This window comes from Dendrobium catenatum, unplaced genomic scaffold, assembly GCF_001605985.2.
Source record: "Dendrobium catenatum unplaced genomic scaffold, ASM160598v2 fragScaff_scaffold_1373, whole genome shotgun sequence".
Taxonomy (NCBI): Eukaryota; Viridiplantae; Streptophyta; class Magnoliopsida; order Asparagales; family Orchidaceae; genus Dendrobium; species Dendrobium catenatum.
In genome coordinates, this window is record NW_021319835.1 from 661,275 (window position 1) to 686,488 (window position 25,214).

The window sequence follows — 25,214 nt, forward strand, 5'->3', positions numbered from 1 at the left end:
CATATACAGCCAGTAGAGCAAGACCAAAAACCGCAGGTAATCCATGGTGATAAGGAAAACAGCCATCAGTCAAAACACAATTCTATCTGTCAACAAAATCCATTTCTACTAAAGCCTCGTTTCAGACAGCTTTCTTACTGTTTCTCAAAATGATTATTTAATATAAAAATTTTATAAAAAAAAGCTGTTTTAAGAAGCAGCAAAAAAGCTGCCCCAAACAAAGCCTAAGAGTTACAGCAACAAGGAGAAGAAAAGCTTTGGCATAAGCCATCCTCCATTACTCGAGTAGAGTTTCAACATTATTGGGCCACAAATTTTTAAACTTAAACAACAATAATAACAACAATAAGCTTTTATCCCACTATGCCGGTTACGAGCCACTTGAGCTTTTGCATCGAATTTTCCTATTGTGTAATTTCCATTTTGGAGGATAAGAATTTTGTTACAAAGAAAACGATCTTCCTGTAGTTAAGATAAAGATTATAAACAACTCAGTGCATCAAGAGACTAATATAACAATTGATATAAAGTATACCCTTTTAAGATTTTTATGAGTTCATAAACTTTCTGTTCATGTAAAATTTTAAGCTGATCATTGTTTTTTTTCTAAACATTATTCCAGTAATAATTAAGTCAAGTTGATGCTCAGTTCGTCTTAAAGCTCAGACATTAACAAACAAAATCTAAAGATAACTTTCCACATTATTCAACTACATATGATGCAGATGCATAACTAAGCAAGAAAGTACATATAGACTAAGGAGATGTGACTTATGAAAAGTTTAATTTATCTTGAACCCTGAATTTTTCAGATTAACTGTGTAATCAATACCATCATTAGCAGCAACAACAACATTAACTTTAACCCAATTATTTATGGGTTGGCTTTCTGAATCTTCACTTTGAATTCATTAATGTACTGCTACTTGAGTGTTAGACCATCCGCAACCGAACATAAGTGTATGCTGCTCGCCAAATGATCTAATCTAACGCGAAATTGTCCGCTAATCTCCGGAGGTGAACAGTGCAATGCCAATATTCAACTACGCCAAAAAAATTGGCTTACAGGATTTGCGGAAGAAGCACGCGAAAGAGGAGAAGAAATGAAGTTCGATTAGAGATGCATTACTGTATTTTGGAGTGAAAAATGAAGTTTTCGGTTGAAGATGCCCTTACATCCATTTAGCGTAATCTTTCTTTTGCTCATAGGTGCCAACTAATCTGGTTGGTAAAAATCTTGAAAGTTGCTAGGATCCTAAATTCGATTCTCGCTTGCATCATATATGCTTTGGTCAAACACTTTAGACTTTATTAATCCTTTCATATGTATTTCACCTGTCTATTGCTCATCTTCTACCCTCTTTCCTACAAACCTAAATCTTTTAAATCTATTTTTTATTATTATATTCTTAATAATTGCTCCTATGAATCTCAGGTTTAAATATTTCTCAATATATTCCTCCTAAATTATCAACATTCTCAATTCTATGAATAACCTTTTTTATTGCTTGAGACTCATCCATATTACACAAGGAGACAATTTGATAAAATATGGGAAGTATATAATCCCCTTTAAATTTGTGAAACTACTCCATCCAAAAGGTTGAGATCAAGCTCTGAGCAGCGTTAAAGTGACAATTAGTGTCAGGCTTTCCAGCCATACCTATAATACCCAGGCAAAAACGACAGGAAGATAAAGGCAAGAGAGCTTTGCTAGACAAGAAAGAAGATAAGCTTAATGAGGCTCCTATAAAAAGTCGAGCAAGATGAAGACAAACATAAATATATTAAAAGATTACTATCTCAGAAACATATTTGATAAAAAGGAATAAGATTGAGATGTACCATGGGACCCACTAGATCCAAATACAAGCATGATTTAATTGATGTCCATCATTCGAAAGTCCTCCCACTTTACTCACCAATAATGCCAGACCTTACATGAGAAGAATAAACAATTAGAAGGGAAATGGCTCAAATACTCCTTAGAGAATAAACGGTGCAAAGCTAAAAGCACATGAAACTAGTTTTTTAGACCTATTTATCATATACATGTCATCCCTGACTAGGCATTTGGAATTGAAAATTGACATGCTTGTGTAAACAAAATTATGAGAAGCAAACAAGATGCATAATAACTTAAATTTGCTCTTGCATTAGCCAAAACATGATTTCCAATAGAAGCTGCAAAGATTAATATCAAGGACAAGTTCATAATTCTTATTGATAATTTTTAAGCTAAATTCATGATTGCAGTGCCGAGAATGCATTGCAGAAACCAAAAGGTATAATGATTTGTTAAAATCTAACCTACGTGCAATCCTTATATTTTTAATGACAGTATTATAGAAAAAACGCAAACAAATAAGTGATTTCCTACATTAAGGCCTATAATCACAATTATTTATAGTTTCATATTCATGAAGTTGGAAGTAATATTCAAGGATATGGCCTAAACTTAGGAGTTACTATTATAAGAAAATGGTATCTTTCAAGCTGAAGTTAAGTTTTCACTATTGACTCTTGATCTGCAAAAATTATTGAACTTAGTAACCTCCAAAAAGCCTATCATGTAGCATAATAGTTTATTTGGAGTAATAAATACAAATGTTTTTTTTTTCCTTCATACGTTTAGTGTGCCAAAGCTTTCATTTGGCAGATAACAGACTAATAAGAGTTAACATCCAGATAGAAAAATGGTTCAATATTAGTAAGGAATCAAGATTGCATGGCAATTGATACAACATGCCCATATTTAACTGGACGGTGAACGATTCGATTTCAAGCACATTTGACCTTGGTTCAAAATCTGCTTAAAGTCCTATGATTTGATCTCAACTTGACCAAGACACGGCTCACTGATTTTGATGTAGGCAAAAAATTTCAATTTTTTTCTTATTTGGGCATTTATTGGTGGGTTGTTTTTCTTCTATTGGGCTTGACCCATTTTTCCTTCGCTGCTTGGTATTTGGAAAGCTCGGCTGATGGGTTCTTGGCTGGCCGTGCCTCTCCTTGGTGGCTGTTCGGTTGACTGGCTGCTCAGTTCCTGGTTTGGCCGTGCCTTTCCTTGGTATTTGTGGGGTTTCCTGACTGTATGGTTCCTGGGTTGGCTATTGGGACGCCTAGCTACTCGATTCCTGGGCTGTGGTCGTGCCTTGTTCTTTGGGTTTTTTTCCTGTTTTGATTAGATGCTTGGGTGGCACTTGTGGTAGGCTGTTTGGATTCCATTTTCCTATTTAAGGGGCTATTTGCTGCTGTTTTTAAAAGAGAGAGTTATGTGATGATTTTTGGAATGAAACCTTTAGGTTTTCAATAGCTTGCGAGCTATCATATTCGACCTCCCTATCTTCTTAAACTTCGTCTCGGACTTTTATCTACTTTCATCTCTCCATGGTAACCATTCCATTTGTATCTTTCTTCTCTTTAAAATTTTGTAAGTTATAAGGTAGTTGCGTCGTGTATTGTCCTAATGTAATTTGAAGTGGCTTCGAAAAGTGGTAAGGTGTATCTTTATTTTATAATGGTATTGTCAAGTTTATGTTTAAGGTAGGCGTATAGATTTGTGTTTTTGCAATAATACTTTTAGGTTGCATCAATTTGGTATGGTATCAGAGCCTTAGGTTTTAGTATGTCTTCCTTTCTTTTCCTTAAAAATTAAAAAAATAAAAATAAAAAACGGACAATCATCAACAATCTGAAAGTCAAGATGATATAGAATATGTTGTTGATGAAAGTCAAATGCCTTGGATTCAAGGAAAAAAAATTCTGTCATGAATTGGGTACCAACTCAAGGATGTTCAACAGATCCACTCCAGAACGAGTATTACAAAATTCAAGAAAAAAATGAGCTTTTGTGCAAAAAAAAAAAATGAGAGTTAGAAGCGTTTACTTCTAGCCGAGTTTAATCGAGAAAAGGAGATGATCGAAAAGAAGTATGCTGCTTTAATTTGCGAGTTAGATATGGCTCAGTCTGCACTTGATGGAGGTTCTAAAGCTATCTCATTAGGAGATGAGATTTCTCCACCAAGGGAGAATTAATGTAGGCAAAAAAATTCAATTTTTTCCTTATTTGGGCATTTATTGGTGGACTGTTTTTCTTCTATTGGGATTGGCCCATTTGTCATACACTGCTTGGTGTTTGGAGTGCTCGACTGATGGGTTTTCGGCTGGCCGTGCCTCTTCTTGGTGGCTGTTTGGTTGTTGGCTGCTCGGTTCCTGGGTTAGGCGTGCCTTTCCTTGGTGTTTGTTGGGTTTCCTAGCTGTTTGGTTCCTGGGCTGGCTGTTGGAATGCCTGGCTGCTCGGTTCCTAGGCTGGTCGTGCCTTGTTCTTTGGGTTTTTCCCCTGTTTTGATTTGATGCTTGGGTGGCACTTGTAGTAGACTGTTTGGATTCCATTATCCTATTTAAGGGGTTGTTTGCTACTGTTTTTAAAAGAGAGAGTTATGTGATGATTTTTGGAATGAAACCTTTGGGTTTTCAATAGCTTGCGAGCTATCCTCTTCGACCTCCCTATCTTCTTAAACTTCGTCTCGGACTTCTATCTTATTTCTTCTCTCCATGGTAATCATTCAATTTGTATCTTTCTTCTCTTTAAAAATTTGTAAGTTGCTAGGTAGTTGTGTCCTGTATTGCCCTAATATAATTTGAAGTGGCTTCAAAAAGTTATAAGATGTGTTTTTATTTTATAATGGTATTGTCAAGCTTATGTTTAAGGTAAACGTATAGATTTGTGTTTTTGTAATAATACTTTTAGGTTGCATCAGATTTTGATCCAAGAAAAAAACTAATTTGATTTTGATATATTTTCAGGAAGTTTTCAGTTCAACATACATGCATATTAAATCATCTCTCTCTCTCTCTCTCTCTCTCTCTATTTATATATATATACACACACACATAAACATAAACATACACACATCAATATTTATGTTGGCAATTGATACACATAATTAATTCATAGATAAATGCATCACACACATCAATGTTTGTGTTGGCAATTGACATACATAATTCAGTCATAGATACAAGCATATATATTACAACCGTATCTTGATTTGGCTTGATCTAATCCTGGCTTAACTGAATTTAAACTTGATCCAAGTTGGATCATTAATTAACTCATTGAGTTCAATTAAAAAAAAAAAACCAATCCGATTTAAGAGTGAGTTTTGATCCCAAATTCAACTCTTAATTTTAACAACCATGAATTGCAAAACTAAGATAATGTTTGTCACATCTAAATCTTCTATGATAGCCATGAATATAAAGCTACCTTAAGTTAACACATACCACAAGTTGAAAAGAAATAAAATTATTTCAGTGACATGATATATCTATATGAGAATCTGTCAAAAAAGTTGATTCCCTCTTACTACGCCTAAGCACTTTCTATCACATCATCTCCAAAAGAATGATGCCAACAATATGTTGAAAAGAACTTTGAATGATTGATTACTACAATAACAAGGAAGATGTGGAAGGCTGAAAGGACAACAATGTAAAAACAAATGTCATTTGCGGGACTAAAATATGCAGATAGCATCGACTCTAATTGTTTTAGTTCAGGACTTTTGTTTTAATTCACAATTTCTGAACTACATAATTATATGAGTACATCGTATGATATTGTCAACAATTGCCAGAGAAAAAAACATACATAAGACAAAAAGTGATAGCATGATGCCCAAGGAAACATTTGATAGTAATCCGATCTCCTCACAGCAAAAAACAACAATAACGAAAAGTAAAGGCAGCAGAAATTAGTAAAATAATTTTATTTCGGCAAGATAAATCAAGATACAAGTTGATATCTATTCGAGAGGTAAATCGGCTCTCAACAAACCCTAGGCGCTGCTTGGAACAAATCCAAATAAAACTAGAGCAAAACACAATTCACATAATGAAAATAAACAACCCAATTAGCCCTAATATAAACCTTCCTATTTTCTTCCCAAATCTGAATTCAAATCATCCCTCTTTCCCTAAATAAACCTGTCCTAATTCCCTCCCAAATCTAAATTCACATTACACTCTTTCTCAAAATAAATATTTTCAAATTCCCTCTCAATTTTGATTTTCTATGGTAAGTAATTAAAAGTGGAATTATTCCCCTTTGAGTCCCCCCTCTTCTTGCTCACTCTACTGGGGTCCATCGGCTCAGTTGCCGATCCATCAATACTCCCCTCCCAAAAAGTCACATTGTCCTCAAGGTGGAAAGAGGGTAACTATTTCTAGATGGTACTGTAGGGCTCCCATGTCACCTCATACTCTGGTAAATCATTCCATTTAATTAGCACCTCCCTGATCCCCTTATATGCTTAGCGCACCATCTCTGGTAGTTTTAATATCACCTCCATATCATCTGACAGTATGGCCGCTAGTGCGGATGAGAGTGCGTGGTTTCCAATGGCTCGTCTCATTTGCAATACATGAAATACGAGATGGAAGACTGAGGCCGGTGACAAACGCAGGTGATATGCTATTGTGCTAATGTGTTCAATGAATATATCATTCTTTTTGTATCAATAAATCAATAACAGTGTCAATAATAAATCCTTACATTAATATGAATAATGCTCAAATAATATTTATTCCAACAGTCACATTAAACAAGTAAGAATTATGCCTATCACAATGTTTTTCAATATCGGTGTAAGTATCAATAGTCATTAGCTTAGTAAATAGACTTGTTACCCTTTGCCCATCGGCACAGTAATCATCTCCTTATAACTCTCAATCAGTGTTTCACGTGAATCAATAGAGGATAATATCAAACCATATTATTTAAAGAAAAGCTTATAGGCCTACCATCATGTAAAGGTCAATCAGTCTCTAACCATTAGTCAACCAGTCTTTACTTATCTTTTACGCATACATATTATTATCACATTACTATAATAGTAAAAATGATTAGCTATTTTTCAATCACATACACACATTCATTTTCAATGTATTACAGTAAATAAAATATAATTGAGCTTAATTTAGAAAGTGTCAAAATGTCATAACGGTAGATAACAAAAATCATACTGAGCAAAAATTTATATTTTCAGAATTTAACCAAATTATCAAATTTTGCATAAAAATAATATTCTTAAGCTTTGGTTAAACTAAATATATATTTTTAAATGTCAAAATAAATTTCTGAATAAGCAAAAATAACTTTATTTTTAAAATCATCTAGTGAAAAAATCTCTAATAAATATTCAAATAAACCATATTCCCAATGTCAAACTGAACGTCTCTACTGTGTCCATCTACCTACTTCTTTATAATTTATTGTTCTCTCCATAGATGTTCCCCCAATTCTGCCAAAATCTGATATCTTTCTCCTAAGTACTGATCCACTGATGACACTGGTGTGTTGCCATGCCCATAATGTATTATATGAGGTGGATCCCTCTCATATAGAATTTTAAATGGCGTTCTATGGGCTATTATATGATATGAAGTTTATACCAATATTCCGCCAAGACTAACCACTTGGCCCACATCTTTGATGTATCTAATATAAAGCAATGAAGATGAGTCTCCACACTGTGATTCACCACCTTCATCTGGCCATTCGTCGGGGCTAGTAATTGTACTCCGCTTCGAGATAGTCCCCTGCATCAGAATAACTCCCTCCAAAAGTGGCTCGGAAAAACCTTATCCCGATCGGAAACAATGGACTCGGGTATGCCATGTAAACGAACCACCTCTCTAATGAATACAGTTGACATTAACACCGTGGTTAATGGGCATATTTACTCAATCTGTCCACCACCACTAGAATCATAGTGAACCCTTCTGATTTAAGTAGTCCCTTAATGAAGTCCATAGTCACCTCTTCCCACACTTTCACGGATAATGCTAAAGGCTGTAGAAGACCAACTCGAGCCATAGCTAAGTATTTATGTCTCTCTAGGTATTTGTGCCTCTGACACACATCACAACTGGCCACCAACTCCTCTACATCCTTCTGCAGGCCTACCCAGTATAGCTCTGCTACCAGTCTATGATATGTGTTCTGAACTCCTGAATGTCCCCCAATAATTGTGCCATAAAAATCATGCAACAAGTGAGGCATGTGTGATGATGTCCTTGAAAGCACAAACTGTCCCTGATAAAAAAGCTTTTGACCTATAAAAGAGTTACCATGATGGCTATTTGTTAGACGCTTGTGAGGCGGAACAGGCTTCCATCTGTGAGGCGGAACATGTTCCACCTGTTTAAGTGGTGTGGGGCCTAGCAGTCCAACAATATTTAAGGCTAGCAATTAAGAGTAAATTAAAGAGGGGATTATGAGGAAAATTCAAATTAGGAGGTTTATTTTGGCATTAACTATATTTTGTATGGTTTAATTATATTGTTTATCATAAGGTTAGATTTTATTTTCTGAAAATTAAAGAGTTCTTAGATTTTGTTTGGGTTCTAGCCGCCGGCTAGAGATTGGGAGAGCTGGATCCTCCTCTCCAATTGAGAATCCAATTGTATCTTGTTATTTTCTTTCGTATTCCTCGCAATAAAAAGTTTGTGGTGTCTTCTTCCTAATTTTTTCATTATAGTTCGCTGATTTGGTTGAAAGAGCACATATTTCCTATCAAATTGGTATCAGAGCAATTTCCTAGGCAAAAATATAGTTCCTTTTCCTTGATTTCTGTTGCATTTCCTGTCCGATCTTACTATTTTTTGCTTATTGAAGACCAGAACCGTTGTTTTTTTTGCTGTTTTATTTGTTTGGAACCAAGATCCGAGTACTCATGGCAAGAAAAAAGGTAGAAGTGTTGGAGGGAGAGATTGAAAAATTGAAATATGAAATTTCAGATCTCCGAACTCAAGCTTCATATTTCAAAAGTCAAATTTTAGGCATCCATGAGAAGATCGATGGGAAATTTTTTATCCTGGAGGAGATATTGAAGAAGTTGCTCTAGAGCCAAATCAAAACGATGTTGTTAAAGGTGAGGGAGGCCGCTAATAGTCAAAGAAGTGGGAAAAATCCTAATCCGAATAGGCGAAGGGAAGCTCTGGGGGCGGAGATTGTAGAGGGAGAAGAAAGAATGCTTCCCCTAGAGCATATTCCTAGGGATGAGTTTGGTACAGGGCATGGGGAGAGGCATGAAGGGGTTGAGCATGAGCGGAAGGGTGATGAATTTGAAAGGAGAATGGATGGATTTGAAAGAAGGGGTGTTGAATTTGAAAGGAGAATGACAAAATTTGAAAGACAGGGGGCTTGTTTATGATTGAAGGGGCAATGAATTTAATAGAAGAGGGGTTGAGCATGGTTGAAGGATGCTGAATCTGAAGGGAGAAGGTGGGCTTGTAATGAAATGTTTGGGTATGAGCAGAGAAGGGATGATTGACATAATTGGGAGAAGTCACCCCCTTGGGGAATGGAAAATTTTGGAGGAAATAGAGGTAACAAAGGAGATCTAAGGGTGGGGAAGTTAAAGATGCTTATGTTTACGGATGCAAATTGGTGAATCTACGAGGAGGAAAGATACTTTACCGTCAATAGGTTGATGGAGGAGGGGAGATAGACAACAATCAGGATGTACTTGGAGGGGAAAACTTTGGCATAATACCATTGGAGGGATACGAGGCGACTCATACGAACTTAGAGGGAGTTTAAGAAATGCTTGTTGAAACATTTCTGAATCGGTAGGGGAGGGGACTTTTATGAGCAGCTTTTTGCTTTGATGCAATAGGGGACAATAGTGGAATACCATGAGCAGTTTAATCACCAGGCCAGCTGACTAGACCGGCTTCCAGAGACTATACTGGAGGGGAACTTTATAAAAGGGCTCAAACCAGAGATTCAAAAGTCAGTTAGAGTTATGAGGCATCGTGATTTGGGAGAGGCTATGGAGCTAGCCCAGTTAGTAGAGGATCAGAGGCACCACTGGAGAGAGAGAGGCTGGAGGCAGCAGCTCAGAAGGATCATACAAGATGACCACCACCTTTTTGGCATCAAAGGAGCTAACACTGCGTACTCATAAGAGACCCCGAGAGAGAAAATTATAGGAAGACCAGGGGAAAACTTCAAGAAACTCATAAAGAATGAGGTACATGAGAATAGGGCGAAGGGGGTTGTGTTTTAAATTTGAGGAGATCTATACACCAGGGCACAGATGTAAGGATCAAACTCTTCAGATTCTCACTATTTGTGATGACGAGGAAGATGAGGAAGGAGCCATTTTTCTACCTTGCAGACAATGAGAGTCTTTGGGAGGGGGTATTGTTAGACGTCCGTGAGGCCGAACAGGTTCCCGTTTGTGAGGCAGAATAGCTTTCACCTGCTTAAATGGTGTGGGGCCCATCAATCTAGCACATTTAAGGCTAGCAATTAAGAAAAAATTGAAGAGGATATTAGGAGGGCTGTTTTGACAATAACTATATTTTGTATGCTTTAAATATATTATTTATCCTAGGATTAGGTTTTATCTGGTGTTTTTTTTTAAATTGGAGAGTTCTTAGGTTTTGTTTGGGCTCTAGCCACCGGCTAGAGATTGAAAGAGCCGGATCATCCTCTCCAATTGAGGATCCAACTATATCTTATTATTGTCATTCATATTCCTTACAATATAAAGTTTGTGGTGTGTGTTCTTCCACATTTTTTCATTATGATTAGCTAATTTGGTCGAAAGAGCACCTACTTTCTATTACTATTCTTGTCATGCAATAAGTCTCCTTTGATCTTACTCAGCTCATTATCCTGCTGGCTCTAAGGCTTCAAGGCCTCCCAATACACCATCATGGGAACAAATAGAGCCATAACCTGTGGGTCTTCATCACATCTAGAGAGAGAATATGTAGCTTTATTTTTCAGCCAAGGCATGTACTGAATTTCGAAGTCATAACCCAATAACTTGGAAAGCTAGGATTGATGTCCTCTGTCACCATCCACAACTCTAACAGAAACTTCAAACTCATGTGGTTGGCCCTAACAATGAAGTGTCACCCAAACAGGCAAGGTTAACACTTATGTATTGCCAACACTAAAGCCATCAGCTCCCACTCATACATTGATTTCAGTCTAACCCTAGCGGTCAACACCTGATTGAAATATGCTATGGATCTCTAAATCTGCATGAGAACTGCACCTAACTCATAGCCTGATGCATATGTCTCCACTACAAACGGCTGGATGAAATCATGTGTTGCTAACACAGGAACATTCATCATGGCTTTCTTCAACTGCTCAAATGCTTGGGTGGCTGCCCCCACTTTTAAACTATCATTCTTTAGTTGCTCTATCAACAACCGTGCTATAGAACTGTATCCCCTCACAAACTTTTTGTAGTACCCTATGAGTTCCAAAAAAAACCCTCAACTTCTTTAGGGTTTTAGGGAAGGGCTACTATAGCCTCTACCTTGTAAAGATCTGCAGACTCTTGATTTAGACACCACATGTCTCAAATACTCCGTCATTTATTGTGCAAAGAAACACTTCTTCAAATTGGCATATAGCTGATGCTCCTTCAATGTCACTAACATGACCCTCAAATGCTGCACATGCTCTTCCTCAGACTAGCTATACCTCAAAATGTCATAAAGAAAATCAATACAAACTTGCGAAGGTAGGGCTGCAATACCTTATTCATAAGCAACTGAAAAGTAGCTGGAGCATTGATAAGCCCAAAAGGCATCACTAAGAACTCGTACTAACCTTTATGAGTCTTGAAAGCAATCTTGTGGATGTTCACAGGCCACATTATGATCTGATGGTGTAGCAATTTCAGATCAATTTTAAAGAATATCACTGCTCCATATAACTCATCTAGCAACTCATCAATAATTAGTATAGGAAATTTATCCAACATTATTTCTTTATTCAGAGCATGATAATCTACACAAAATCTCTAACTATCGACCTTATTCTTCACTGGCAACACAGGACTGGAGAAGGGACTAACACCGGAATGAATGATCTGGGGTCCTCCAACATCTCCTTAATTAGTTTCTCAATTTCATCCTTATGAACCTGTCAATACCAGCAGGATCGAACACTGATAGGGGATACCCCTTCCTTTAGGAAGATGGCATGCTCATGCTCCTTAGGAGAGTTAGGCCTGAGGGCAACTAGAACATCTTACTGAATTGTTGCATAAGTGGTTGGACTATCTCTAGAACCTCCTCTTCTTTCTCCATCCATATCCCTCCCTCGAGGCTTTGGAGTTATACTAAGAATCCCATCCCAGCTCCCTATATTGTCCGCAACTTGATCTTAAGAGAAATCCTGATTTTGAACAGACAAGGATCCCCCTAATCCTCACGGACCTCACCTTCCTCCCTCCCACCATGAATTCTATAGTCAATGTCTTCCAATCCACGTTAGTCTCTTTTAGGGTTTGCAACCACTTCATGCCCAAAATTACATTTGTGCTCCCTAACTCCAAGGGAAGGAAATCCTCCCTCACCTGGATCGTCTCCTACAATCTCACCATCAGCCCTGGGCAGATGCCTCTACTCTTCTCCACCTTCCCTATTCCCATCATCACCCCAAAATAGCCTATGTCGACCAACTTTAGCCCTAACATGTCTATCACTTAGTTGGAGATGAAATTGTGGATCGCTCCACTTCCACCATAACTACTACTGATTCTCCTCCTATCTGTCCACTCACCTTCATGTTGTGATTTGAGATAAACCCACCATTGAGTTCAGGGAGGTCTCCGCCACATCTAGGTGCAAATGCTCCTCCTCCTCAATCGTCTCCTCCTCATAACAAATTCTAAGTACCTGCAATGAACGATCCATGCAGCAGTGGCTCGGTGTAAACTTCTCATCGCAATAGAAACAGTCTCCTAGCCCACTTCTCTTAAACCTTTGCCTCAGTCAGCTGCTTGTAATTTCCCTCGGGCTATACTCCTAATCCCCTATGCTTGGGTACTTCTCTCTAAATGGGCACAAATTGTATCTTTAATGCCAAAAAAGTAGTATTCGTATGGTATGAAGCTCCCAGACTGCTTGCCTTATTGCTTCTCTCAAGTGAGTTTTTGTCCTCCACCAATTGGGCTACTACCTTTATAACCTCCCCCAATCTCAGGGCCCCAATAATTGGTCAAGAACCCTAATCAGTGGCTTGAGCCCCTTGTTGAAATTCCCCTTCAACATTGTCTCAGATAGCCTCTCCAATCGATTAAAAAGGTACTCAAATCTCTCCCAATAATCCATCATTGTCCCTTTCTGAAACAGAGCAAAGAATTGATCTTAGAAGTTTCCTTTCCGACTGGTTCAAAAATATTCTAATAAACTATCTTTGAACTCCCTCCACGATCGAATTGGATCTCACATGACTCTCTACTGATACTAAGATAAGACCTCCTTCAAGCAAAAAGCTACCGCCATGAGTCTTTCCTCCTCTGTCAACCCATTCACCTCAAACCACCTCTTCACCCGATAGATCCACCCATGAGCATCTTCCCCCTCAAAAACAGGAATCTTCAGTTTTCTCACTCTCAAATCCCCTCAGCCCCAACTTCCTCTTCCACCTTCAGCTCCTCCCATGAGGCAATTATTGTGATCTCTCCATTATTCTCTCCCACCCCTCCTCCTTTCATAAATATCCTCTTCCTCAAAATTAGCCTTTCTCGTTTCTTCCTCCTTATTTCTCCTCATGTCTTATGCTTCACCCATCTCCCTCTTGGTTACAGTTCTAGAGATGATGTATTTTCCCTGTCGCCCAAGATTTCTACTTCTTGATCATCCCCCATTATGTCGATACTGGGGTTTCCCTCACTTTCTTGGCCATCGCCTGTGCTCTCGCCTCCGATGTTGTCAGTTGAGTGTGAAGCTCTAATATTTTCTTCATTATGTCCTGTAGATTAGAAAACCTTCCTTCCATGGATGAAATCCATTCCTCAACTTCAGATTTGAGTTGGCCAACTTCTCATTCTAGTTTCACTTCCAAATCATCCACTTTCTTCGGCATCATAGGTCCCGAATCGTGTTTGATACCAATTTGATAGGAATCCGATCTCCTCACAGCAAAAACAACAATAACAAAGAGAAAACATGGCAGAAATCAGCAAGCAAGATTTTTATTTCGACAAAATAAACCAAGATACAAGTTTATATACTATTCGAGAGGCAGATTGACTCTTCACAAATCCTAGGCATTGGTAGGAACAACTCCAAAGAAAACTATATCAAAATATAATTCACATAATGAAAATAAAACAATGTAATTAACCCTAATATAAATCTTCCTATTTTCCTCCCAAATCTGAATTCAAATCAGACAACTTTCCTTAAATAAACATTTCCTAATTTCCTCATAATTTTGAATTTAAATCAAGCCTCTTTCCCTAAATAAACATTTCCTAATTCCTCACAATTTTGATTTTCAATTATAAGTAATTAAAGGTGAATTATTTTCCTTTGAGCCCCCTCTCTTCTTGCCCACTGCCCACCCTAGTGGGGTCCATCGACTCAGCCACTGATCCATCAACATCACAATGGGAAAACAACTTATTTAGACAGCCAAGTATGAAGCTTGCTAAAAATTAGAGAGTGATAATAATATTTTTATTTTTTGACACCATTTGCTGACTAGAATCTGAAACCTCAATCCACCAAAGTGTCATCATTCAAAATGCTCTCAGAATCAAAAATTTGCTGTGAATCATGGTTATCAATGTCTTCAAAAATAGAAGGATCACTATCTATGATATTACTATAGATGATGCAAAGAACATTTCTATAAGGCTAATAGAGGTAGCCACAAGTACTAGGACTGTAAATGAATCAAATCAAGTGAAGTACTGCATTATTCAGGCTCTTTCATTCTTTTTTTTTATCAAATACTTGTTCAAATTTATTTATTAAATTTTTCATTGAGTAGGAGCCAAAATCAAGCTTTAACCAAACCTAACTTACCATCCGTTTGATGCTTAATAATTTAAACATATAACCTAATTTCTATATTTAACTTGTTCGGTGAAGTTTAGAAATTAATAAGAAAGGATTTAAATTTACCTATTTGATTATTTATTTGATATGTTCATTATAGATATACATTTAATGATATAAATAACTTTTAACATTTAAATGTATAACTATAAAAAAATTAATACAATAACACAGAATAAATCATCAACTAAAAAACTATGCCATCATTAAATGAGCATTTTTCATCGTGTTTTTACCAATTTAAACAACAAATGATCATGTTCAAAAACATAAATGAACAAGCTAGTCACTATTCAAACTAATTCATTTATGTGATGAGTTTCTAAATTGTATTCTAACTTTTTAATCATGTAGATAAACTAGCATTATATAAGTGAGTATCAAGTTGCAAAATCTGCGAGAAAAATTCGTGGTTTTTGTTTGTGGGGGGCAATCAAGTTGCACAATTACCTGAAAAGAAATGGTTTAGAAAGAAAATGAATATGTAACACCGGCCATAAAAGTTAATGTTGACTATTAGACTAGATCAATCCAAGACATAATATGAATCATAAAATCTATATGTAATTTAAAGCATAATTATATTCCTCGCATGCTCAATAAGACAATTAGCAAATTCTACCTGATCAACATAACAATTCCAACAGAATGAGATCATGTAAGTTAAAATTGATGCCCTAATAGCGATCAGCATGATTCACAGCACCCATTCTTGACCAACCATGGCATCTACAATCCATATATATATATATATATATATATATATAACAACCACTGATAAGAGAATATAGACTACTGAAACTGTGGTGACATGCAAATCAAAACTAAAGTTCATGACACTAAGCAATGTAAATATAATCTTATAACAATTAGTTAGAGAAACAAGATTAAAAAAACCACAAAATCATATGTTTATTTGGAGGAAAGAGAAGAATATATAGGCTAAACACTTGCAGAAACTGAATTGAAATGGGAAAAGCAAGATTAATGCATTCAATCCTACAATTAAAAAAATATGATTCCCTACTGATGATATAGTTTACATAGATTTTTTTTTTATTACATACCATTAAATGCTCTATTGGACGCCTACCAGCATACTACTCAAGGTGCCAACCGATGCATATTGTGTATTGTAAGCGGTGTCACCAATAGTCTCCACAAGAACAAGATCCATCCTTAAAATGATGAAATCTTCTTACATCTCTCAAAATGATCTCTCTCTTTACAATTTTAGAGATGAACTTGGTGGCCTCATGACAGTCATTGCATACTCTAAGGTTTTTAGCTACTCTAATGGTTGAACCAGCAGGTGTGTTCAGCAAACCAAATGCTATTGCCAATTTCTCACTATGGCCACAGAGAAGAATCTCTTTCTCATCCTCATCAACATTGTGAAGGACACAAGACGTATCTGGCACATAGCCTTCCTTCCTCATTTTTTCCCATAAAGCATCAAGGTGTGCATGGAGTTGTGGACTCTGCGGATGTAATGAGTCCCCAACAGTGAATTGGTGGACTTTGTCACCAACTTCAATCCAGCTGCAACCTGGCTCTTTTCTTACTCCCATCTCCTTCATCCTCTTCCTAACTTCATTTGCCCTGTCCCATAGGCCAGAGGCTGCAAATATGTTAGAAAGTAGGATATAGTGACTTGCCTCATTGGGTTCTAGCTCAAAGAGTTGATTAGCAGATATTTCACCAAGTTTAACATCTCGGTGGATGCAACAAGCACCCAACAAGCTGCTCCACGCTCCTGTTTGGTTTGAGTCAGGTTCCATTGTCTTAATGAGCTGATATGCTTTCTCTAATTGCCCAGAACGACCAAGCATATCCACCACACAAGCATAGTGGTCTGGACTGCGCTCTACCCCATAGTCCACTTTCATCCTATTAAACAGTTCCAAGCCTTCATTGACCAAGCCAGAGTGGCTGCAAGCAGCAAATACTGCAATGAAAGTAACCTCATTAGGCCTAACTTCCCTTCTAGCCACCATATCATGGAAAAGCTTGAGTGCTTCCTCTCCATGTCCATTCATTCCATAAGCCATGATAAGCACATTCCAGGTAATTACATTGCGTTTGGGCATTCTCTCAAACATCCTTCTAGAAAGGGTAAGGCAACCACATTTAGCGTACATGTCAACCAAAGCGCTACCTACTGCAATATCATAGTCTAATCTGTTCCGAACTGCATAGCCATGGATCTCCTTCCCCTTAACTAGTGCTGTGAGAGAGGCACATGATGGAAGAAGAGTCATCAGAGTTATGTTATTGGGTTTTTCATAGTCAAGCCCTACATAATTGCTACGTTCATCTTCTGCTTCTTTACATTCTGCAGTTCTCTTTCCTGTTCTTTGCATTTCTGACAGAAGTTGAAATGCTTCTGTGAGTTGGTCAGCGACAATACAGCCTGAGATCATAGTGTTCCAAGCAACTACATCTCTAGCCCCCATACAGCTAAATATCTTCCATGAAACCTCCATCTTTCCAACCCTTGCGTACATATCCATAAGAGCATTCTGCACATACTTGTCAGAACCTAAACCCTTCTTCACAACATAACCATGAATGCTTTCCTTAGAGCTAAATGCCTTGGAACGGACACAAGAAGGAAGGACACTTGCTAAAGTGGTAGCATTTGGACACAACCCTGCAGCCTCTTCCATCACAATAAAAAGCTCTAGGGCCTCTTCATCAAATGCATTCTGTGAATATCCAGAGATCATTGCATTCCAAAGCCCCAATCTAGGTTCTGAAACTCCGTCAAAAACAAGACGGGCCTTCACAATCTCTCCAAAGTTGCAATACATGTCCACCAATGCACTTGCAACAAATGAATTCTCACATAAGCCATTATTTCTGACAGAGAAAGCATGAATTTCCTTCCCAAAATCCAACAAGTCAGTCTGGGTACAAACTGGGAGAATGCTTGACAGTGTAACACCATCTGGTTTAATCCCGCCAACAACCATTCGATTCAGAACATCCATTGCCTCCATATATCGTTCATTCTGCGCTAGGGAACTGATCATCGTATTCCAGGTCACAATATCACGATTGTCAAACCTATCAAACAGAGCAACAGAATCCCCTATACTTCCTAACTTAGCATACAGAGTTATCAAAGAATTATATGCGTATGTCTTTCCATCAGAGTATAATCCCACCCTAAGCCCATGGCCGTGCAGCTCCTTAGCAAGCCTTCTTCCATCGCGCTTCCCAACGCTCGTACAAGCCTGCGAGACACTAACAAGTGTAAACGAGCTCTCATCAAAACCATGCTCCTGCATAATCCTAAAGCCCTCTAACGCCATCTCCCACTCCTCAAACATGCACAGTGCGGAGATTATAGAATTCCACGAGACTTGATCTGGCTCAGAAATTCGATCGAACACCTTGAGGGCGTTGCAGATGTCGCCGCACTTGGCATACATTGTGACGAGTGAGTTGGGGACGGCGGCTGGGGATGATATATGGCCGGATTTGATGGAGGCAGCATGGAGCTGGCAGCCTAACGCGAGGTCATGGAGGCCAGCGGCAGATTTCACGGCGGCCGGGAAGGCGAAATGGTCCGGGAGGGCGCCGGCGGCGGTCATGTCGACGTAGGTGCGGAGAGCGGAGTGGAAGCAGTTGTTGCGGGAGTGAGAGCGAAGGGTTTCGACCCATGATGAGGACGGCGATGCGGGCTCGTCGGCGTCGGCAGTGAATGGTAGAGGTGCTTTTTGGAATTTGTTAGGTTGACGGGGTTGTGGGGGTAAAAGTAGGTGGTGAAGGGTAGGGGAAGAAGGTACGATTTGGAGAACCGACATCGCTCGTTGGTTTTGCCTTCGCGGGGTTTCTGCGGATAAATGTTGTGCATAATTATTTTTTCAAAGAGCTAATTATTTCGACACCTAAATTAAATAAAAATTTTGATTTAAGTTTATATTATCAATATTTTTTTTATTTCTAAAATTAATGCTCAAATAGTTAAAATGAATTAATTGATTTCTGTATTCATTTGTTATATAATTAAATCATTTAAAATTTAATAAATTATTGAGGATGAAAAATGATAATTATATTTTTCTCTTTGAGATATGCATTTATTACTATTATTAAAAAATTTAAGGAGTTATTTTTTGAAGTATGTGAGATTTGGTTATTATAAATGAAAATTAATTAAAAATAACTTCTTAAAATACTTTGAAAAAGAATCTTAATTAAAGCTGCCCTAAAATGTAACCCTCATTTTGCATACCCATCTTGATCGTTCACTTTGTGCTAGCTCATCGCTCGGGTCCAAATAAACTCGATATAATCTTCATCAGCTCTAATTTTGGCTTCGTTTGGGACGGCTTTTTTACTGTTTCTTAAAGCAACTTTCTAGTATAAAAATTTTAATTTTTGTATTAAAAAATTGTTTTAAAAAGCAATAAAAAGACCGTCCCAAACGAAGCCTTAGTTGGATCTATCTTGGTCAGCCAAAATGCCTCACCAAGTTACTCGTGTTGAAGCTTCATTCACATAGCATGGCACGTCACCTATCTGAATGATATAAAGCTTCATCAGGTATTACATAAATTACACTATTTACACATTGATACATCATCAAAAATTAGTTTGATCGGGCACGAATCTCGAGGCAAAAGCTAGTTGGAAACTTCAAAAATTAATTTTGGGAGCACCCGAACTCCAAGTTCAGCGATCTTATAGTCAAACTGAGTGTCTCGGAAATACGAACCCGACGACACCAAGATCAACCCAATCCGAGCCCAAATGAGTCCAAATCAAGGGCTCAAAGTGTTGTCGGAAGGTTCAAACCGCAATTTGAGTTACCAAACGGTCTCCAATTTTTACAAGCTTATACTCGAATCGAACGGCTCGACGACGGACCACCACCTAACGCCCTGTGCTCCACCGGACCACCGCCTAACACCGTCACTCCGCCGGACCACCACCTGACGCCCTGTGCTCCACCGGACCACCGCTTAACGCCGTCATTCAGTCGAACAACCACCTGACGCCCTGTGCTCCATCGAACCACCGTTTAACGCCGTCACTCAGCCGAACCACCATCTGACGCCCCGTGCTCCACCGGACCACCGCCTAACACCGTCACTCAGCCGAACCACCACCTGACGCCTTGTGCTCCACCGGACCACCGCCTAACGCCGTCACTTCGCCGGATCACCATCTGATGCCCTGTGCTCCATCGGATCATCACCTAATGTCGTCACTCCGCCAGATCATCACCTGACGTTCTACGCTCTGCCAGTCTTTCACTTGAAACTCTCATCTTTGCCTGGCCATCATTGAAGATTCTCACATTTGCCAGACCTACATCTAAGGCCCGAAGTTTCTGCCTTATCATCATCTAAGGCCTGAAGTCCTGCCAGACCATTACTCGACACTCGGACTTCAATTGTACAATTGTTACTTGTAATCTGATCGTCCTTAGAGACGAATCAGCCCATTCTAACCAACTCAAGTTCTAGTGAAATCTTTTCAACTGGGCTAGGCCCCGTGGTTTTTCCCCTTTCAAGGGTTTTCCACGTAAAAAATCTTGTGTTCTCTGTGTGTGAACTGGATATCCGTATAACGCTAAGATGAAAAATTAAAACTCTATCGCCGCGTATATATAGTCCGCAACACACATATATGATAAAAAACTAGTACTTTGATTTGAGTTCCATCATCTTCCAAGAAATATCATATCGCAAATATCAACATATCAAAATCTCTACCTAAATTGCTAAGAATTATTCATGTTTATTGAATGCTTCCTTTGTTATGGAACACTCCCACTCTTTCTAATGTTGAATGTTTTTTTCTGAACTTTATGATTCGTCCAGGAATTTTTGTGGCGGTAAAGAAATATAAAGTTTAACGAATTAGCTTTGTACGAAGATCCAACACAATTAGATAAAAAGTGAGGGTGTAATATTTATAAGAGAAGCTAAAATTTTTACGTGGAAAACCCTGAAAAGGGGAAAAATGACAGGGTCTTTATCTAGTTTGGATGAATCCACTAGTATTTGCATCATATAGAGTGCATTGTATGATGAGACTTGAAAGAATCACTATTGATACATCTATTTGGTTGGTAGAACGTAATCGGCGGGCGACGGAGGTCGAAAAGAATGTAGTTTGGTGACAGTGGTCGGAGGGACTGTAGTTGGTGGATGATAATGATCAGAAAAGACCATAGTCAAGCGACAAAGGTCGAAAGGACCGCAATCTAGCTATAGAGGTCGTAAGGACCATAGTCGGCGGGCGATAGTGACCAGAAAGATTGTTGTCTAACGACTGATGTCAAAAGGACCATAGTCGGTAGGCAACAATAGTCAAAAGACTGTTTCCTGGTGAAGGAGATCAGAAGGACCGTAGTTGGCTGGCGACGGAGGTCAGAAGTTCGGTTATAGGAGGAAGTTCGACATTGGGTAGAAGTCTGACAAAAGTCCAATGACGGGCAGAAGTCCGACGACGGGCAGAAATTTAGCATTGGGTAGAAGTAAGACGAAAGTCCGGCGATGAGAAGAAGTTTGACGACGATAATAAGTTAAGAATCAGGTAGAAATCTAACGACGGGCGGAACTTCAGCGTCTAGTAGAAGTCCAACAAAAGTCAGCGGCTGGACAGAACTTCTGTGCCTGAGCAGAACTCCGATGTCAGTTGGCGCCTGAGCAAAACTCAGGCATAAGTTGGAAATCAGGCAAAACTTTGGCGTCAGTTTGAGCCTCCTTTTGTCCCCCCCCGGCATAAGTTGGAAATCAGGCAAAACTTTGGAGTCAGTTTGAGCCTCCTTTTGTTCCCCCCCCTAGTGGTCTATTTATAGTTTTTTGAGAGTAGCATGATCAGTAAATTTGAGGAAGATCAAGGCTAAAGTGAGAGTGGTTTGGATGGACGGCCGATGTTGAATCTCTTGATTGTGGGTCATTTATTGGACATTTAAATCTCTTAATGATATCATAATTCGCTGATCTTGGGCTCGTTGGATTCGTCTCGTCGAGTTGCTCGATTTGATTATAAGCAAGTCATGTTTGAAAACTATTTGGCAATCCAAATTATGGATTGAACCTTCCAAAAGCACTTCATGTCTTTGATTTGGACTCATTTGAGCTCGGATTAAGTCCAATTTGGAGTCGTTGGGTTCGTATTTTTGAGATGTTTTGTTCGACTATAAGTTTGCTGAAATCGAAGTTCATATGGTCTCCGATTTAATTTTAGAAATTTTCAACTTGGTTTTGCCTCGAGATTCGTGCCCAATCAAGATAATTTTTTTATGATATATCAACGATTATTCTCTATCGTTCAACACTTCAACATAGCGTCAATTGGATGGTTATTTATCTTTAGCTAGATTTTAAGTACATTGCCCATTGGGTTCATGAGAAATTTTGATCTTGTAGATTTCTATAATTGTATATAGAGCCTCCTATTAGAGAACGATCAATTAGCTTACACATCACCATAAATTACATTTAAAGAGTGTTTGCAATATTAATAAATTTATTTGTCAGTGATTGTTATTGTCAAAATCGATCTAACCATTTTTAAATAAAAAAGAAAATTATTGAAACCAAATAATGCTTAAACATAAAAAGTAAATATTTATTTTTTAGCAATTTACAGAGTGTTTTGTAAAATTTTGATAGGTCATCGAAAAATTATCTTGATCGGGCACGAATCTCGAGGTGAAAATCAAGTTGGAAACTTCAAAAATTAAATCCGGGATCACCTGAACTTTGATTCCAATAAACTTACAGTCAAACTGAGCGTCTCGAAAATACTAACCCAATGATACCAAGTTCAACTCGATCTGAGCCCAAATGAGTCCAAATCAAGAACCCGAAGCGCTGTTGAAAAGTTCGAACCACAATTCCGAAGTCATTAAGACCTTCAAATGCTTGATAAACGGTCCATGATCGAAGGATTCAATATCGTCCATTCATCCGAACCACTCCATATTCGCCCCTGATCTATCATCTATTTACGAGCCATGCCACTCCAGAAAATCTATAAATAGACCCCTCATTTCTCTTTGGGGGGGGGGGCTCGGTTGGGGAAGAAAGACGAATAGGAGAAGAGAAGAATAGGAAGGAAGAGACTCCTCCTCGACCACCGCCGGAGTTCCGCTCGAACTCCAAATGACGCCAGAATTCTGCCTAACTTCCATGGACACCAGAATTCTGCCCGACTTCCACGGGACGCCAGAATTATGTCTGACTTCCACGAGACGCTGAAATTTTGCCCAAGTAACGACAGAGTTCCCCCCTGACGCCGAAACTCCGCCCAAGTGATACCGGAGTTCTCCTCGGCCTCCAACAGACGTCGGACTTCTACCTGATGCCAGACCTTCACTCATCGCCAAGTTTCTCCCTGATGCCGGACTTCTACCGGTTATCGGACTTTTGCTGGACATCTATCCAAAGATGGATTTCTTTCCATTGTTGTACTTCTACCTAACGTCGTCCTTTTGACCTTCGTCGTCAGACAACAGTCCTTCCGACCTCCGTCGCCAGCCGACTACGGTCCTTCTGACTTACGTCGCCCGCTGACTACAGTCTTTCTGACCTCCGTCACCTGCCGACTACGGTCCTCCTGACTTAAGTCGCCCGCCGACTAAAGTCGCCCGCCGACTAAAGTCTTTCCGACCTCCATCGCCCGCCGACTATGGTCATTCTGACTTATTTGGCCCACTGACTACGGTCCTTCCGATCTCCTTCGCCCACCGACTACGATCCTCCTGACTTACGTCACCCGCCGACTACAGTCTTTCCGACCTCCGTCGCCCACCGACTAGGGTCCTTCTGACTTACGTCGCCCACCGACTACAGTCCTTCCGACCTCTATCTCCAGTCGACTACGGTCCTTCTGACTTACGTCACCCGCCGACTACAGTCTTTCCGACCTCCGTCGCCCGAAACTACGGTCCTCTTGACTTATGCCGCCCGCCGACTATAGTCTTTCTGACCTCCGTCACCCGCCGACTACGGTCCTTCTGACTTATGTCACCCACCGACTATAGTCTTTCCGATCTCCTTCGCCCGTCGACTACGGTCCTCCTGACTTATGTCGTCAACCGACTACAGTCTTTCCGACCTTCGTCGCCCACCGACTACGGTCCTTCTAACTTACGTCGCCCACCAACTATAGTCCTTCCGACCTCCATCGCCAGCCGACTACGGTCCTCCTGACCTACGACGTCCGCAGACTACAGTCTTTCCGACCTCCGTCACCAGACTATGGTCCTCCCAACCAAACGAACACGTAAATAGTGATTCTTTGTATTTACATCATGTAATGTACTCTATAAAATGTACATCAAGCTAAGGTCTTCTCCCAAGGAAGGGCCTTATTTGTAATCAACTGCAATACTAGTGGATTCATTCAAACTGGGCTGGACCCCATGATTTTTCCCCATTTTCAGGGGTTTTCCACGTAAAAATATTAGTGTCTCCTATGAATGCTACACACTCTCTTATCTGATTGCGTGCCGGATTTTCGTACAACGCTAAGACGTTAAATTGTATATTTCTCTACCGTCACGAATACTCATGGACGCAACAATTTTAAAATTCATACTAATTTTAACCATATTTGATTGAATAACAAAATCTAACAAACACTTTATTTTGTAAGAAAATATTTTCTATAGTTTGAATAACCAAAAAATGAATCTTATGAAGGAATATAATATCTTTTAAAATACCTCTTTACCATTGTGGCAATTTAGACTTCTTTTGGGATAACTTTTTAATGCTTTTTAAAACAAATTTCTAGTTCAAAATTTTCAGGTTTAAAATATTTTTGTACTGAAAAATAACTTTAAAAAGCAGTACAAAAATTGTCTCAAACGAAGCCTTATGCAACCACGTAGCACATAGGTGCATCACATCTCATAGCATCATATAAGTAAATTTATTTTCATCTAGATAAAAATATATGTATTTCATGCATTTTTTTCCAAAAGAAAGAATCTTTTAGAACTATTACTCTTCTTCTTTTTTTTTTAACTTAATAAAATGTAATCACAAATAAATAATGGCAAGATTATAAGCAAATTATCTTAATTTAAAATTATTTAATTAGAATGAATTATATATACATTACCAGATTACCTCAAGGCGAAAATCAATGTCAGAGTTAGGGGATATGTCTCCAGGTAGAAGATAGAGATTTGTCCACAAAAGGAGGGAAAACATGTTCGTCGCCCTATTTCATCAGGCAAATGGGGTGGGACAGCTATAGTAGATAATGAAATCTCGGGCACCATTCATGAGCACATCATTAATAGGACAATCTTTCTTTTTTTTTTTTTTTTTTTTTTTTTTTTA

The 25,214-nt window shown here is 38.7% G+C and overlaps 1 protein-coding gene across 2 annotated transcripts; it reads right to left on the reverse strand.

Annotated features, from left to right (window-relative positions):
- Positions 1-245: 245 nt before the first annotated feature.
- On the reverse strand, positions 246-18,751 carry LOC110112238 (pentatricopeptide repeat-containing protein At3g57430, chloroplastic). Of its 2 annotated transcripts, XM_028699716.1 has the most exons (4): positions 15,960-18,751; positions 15,515-15,621; positions 1,846-1,936; positions 246-462 (listed from the first exon to the last, which is right to left on the reverse strand). In XM_028699716.1, the coding sequence occupies exon 1, from the start codon at positions 18,702-18,704 to the stop codon at positions 16,038-16,040; it is 2,667 nt and encodes an 888-aa protein (XP_028555549.1). In that variant the 5' UTR covers positions 18,705-18,751; the 3' UTR covers positions 246-462; positions 1,846-1,936; positions 15,515-15,621; positions 15,960-16,037. The 2 variants fall into 2 exon arrangements, with proteins under 2 accessions (XP_028555549.1, XP_020700049.1); XM_020844390.2 differs by lacking the exon at positions 15,515-15,621.
- Between the last annotated feature and the right edge of the window lie 6,463 nt (positions 18,752-25,214).

What these genes read in the sequence shown, in the direction of transcription:
- LOC110112238 (XM_020844390.2), bottom strand. Translation starts at nt 18,704, where the DNA reads ATGTCGGTTCTCCAAATCGTACCTTCTTCCCCTACCCTTCACCACCTA.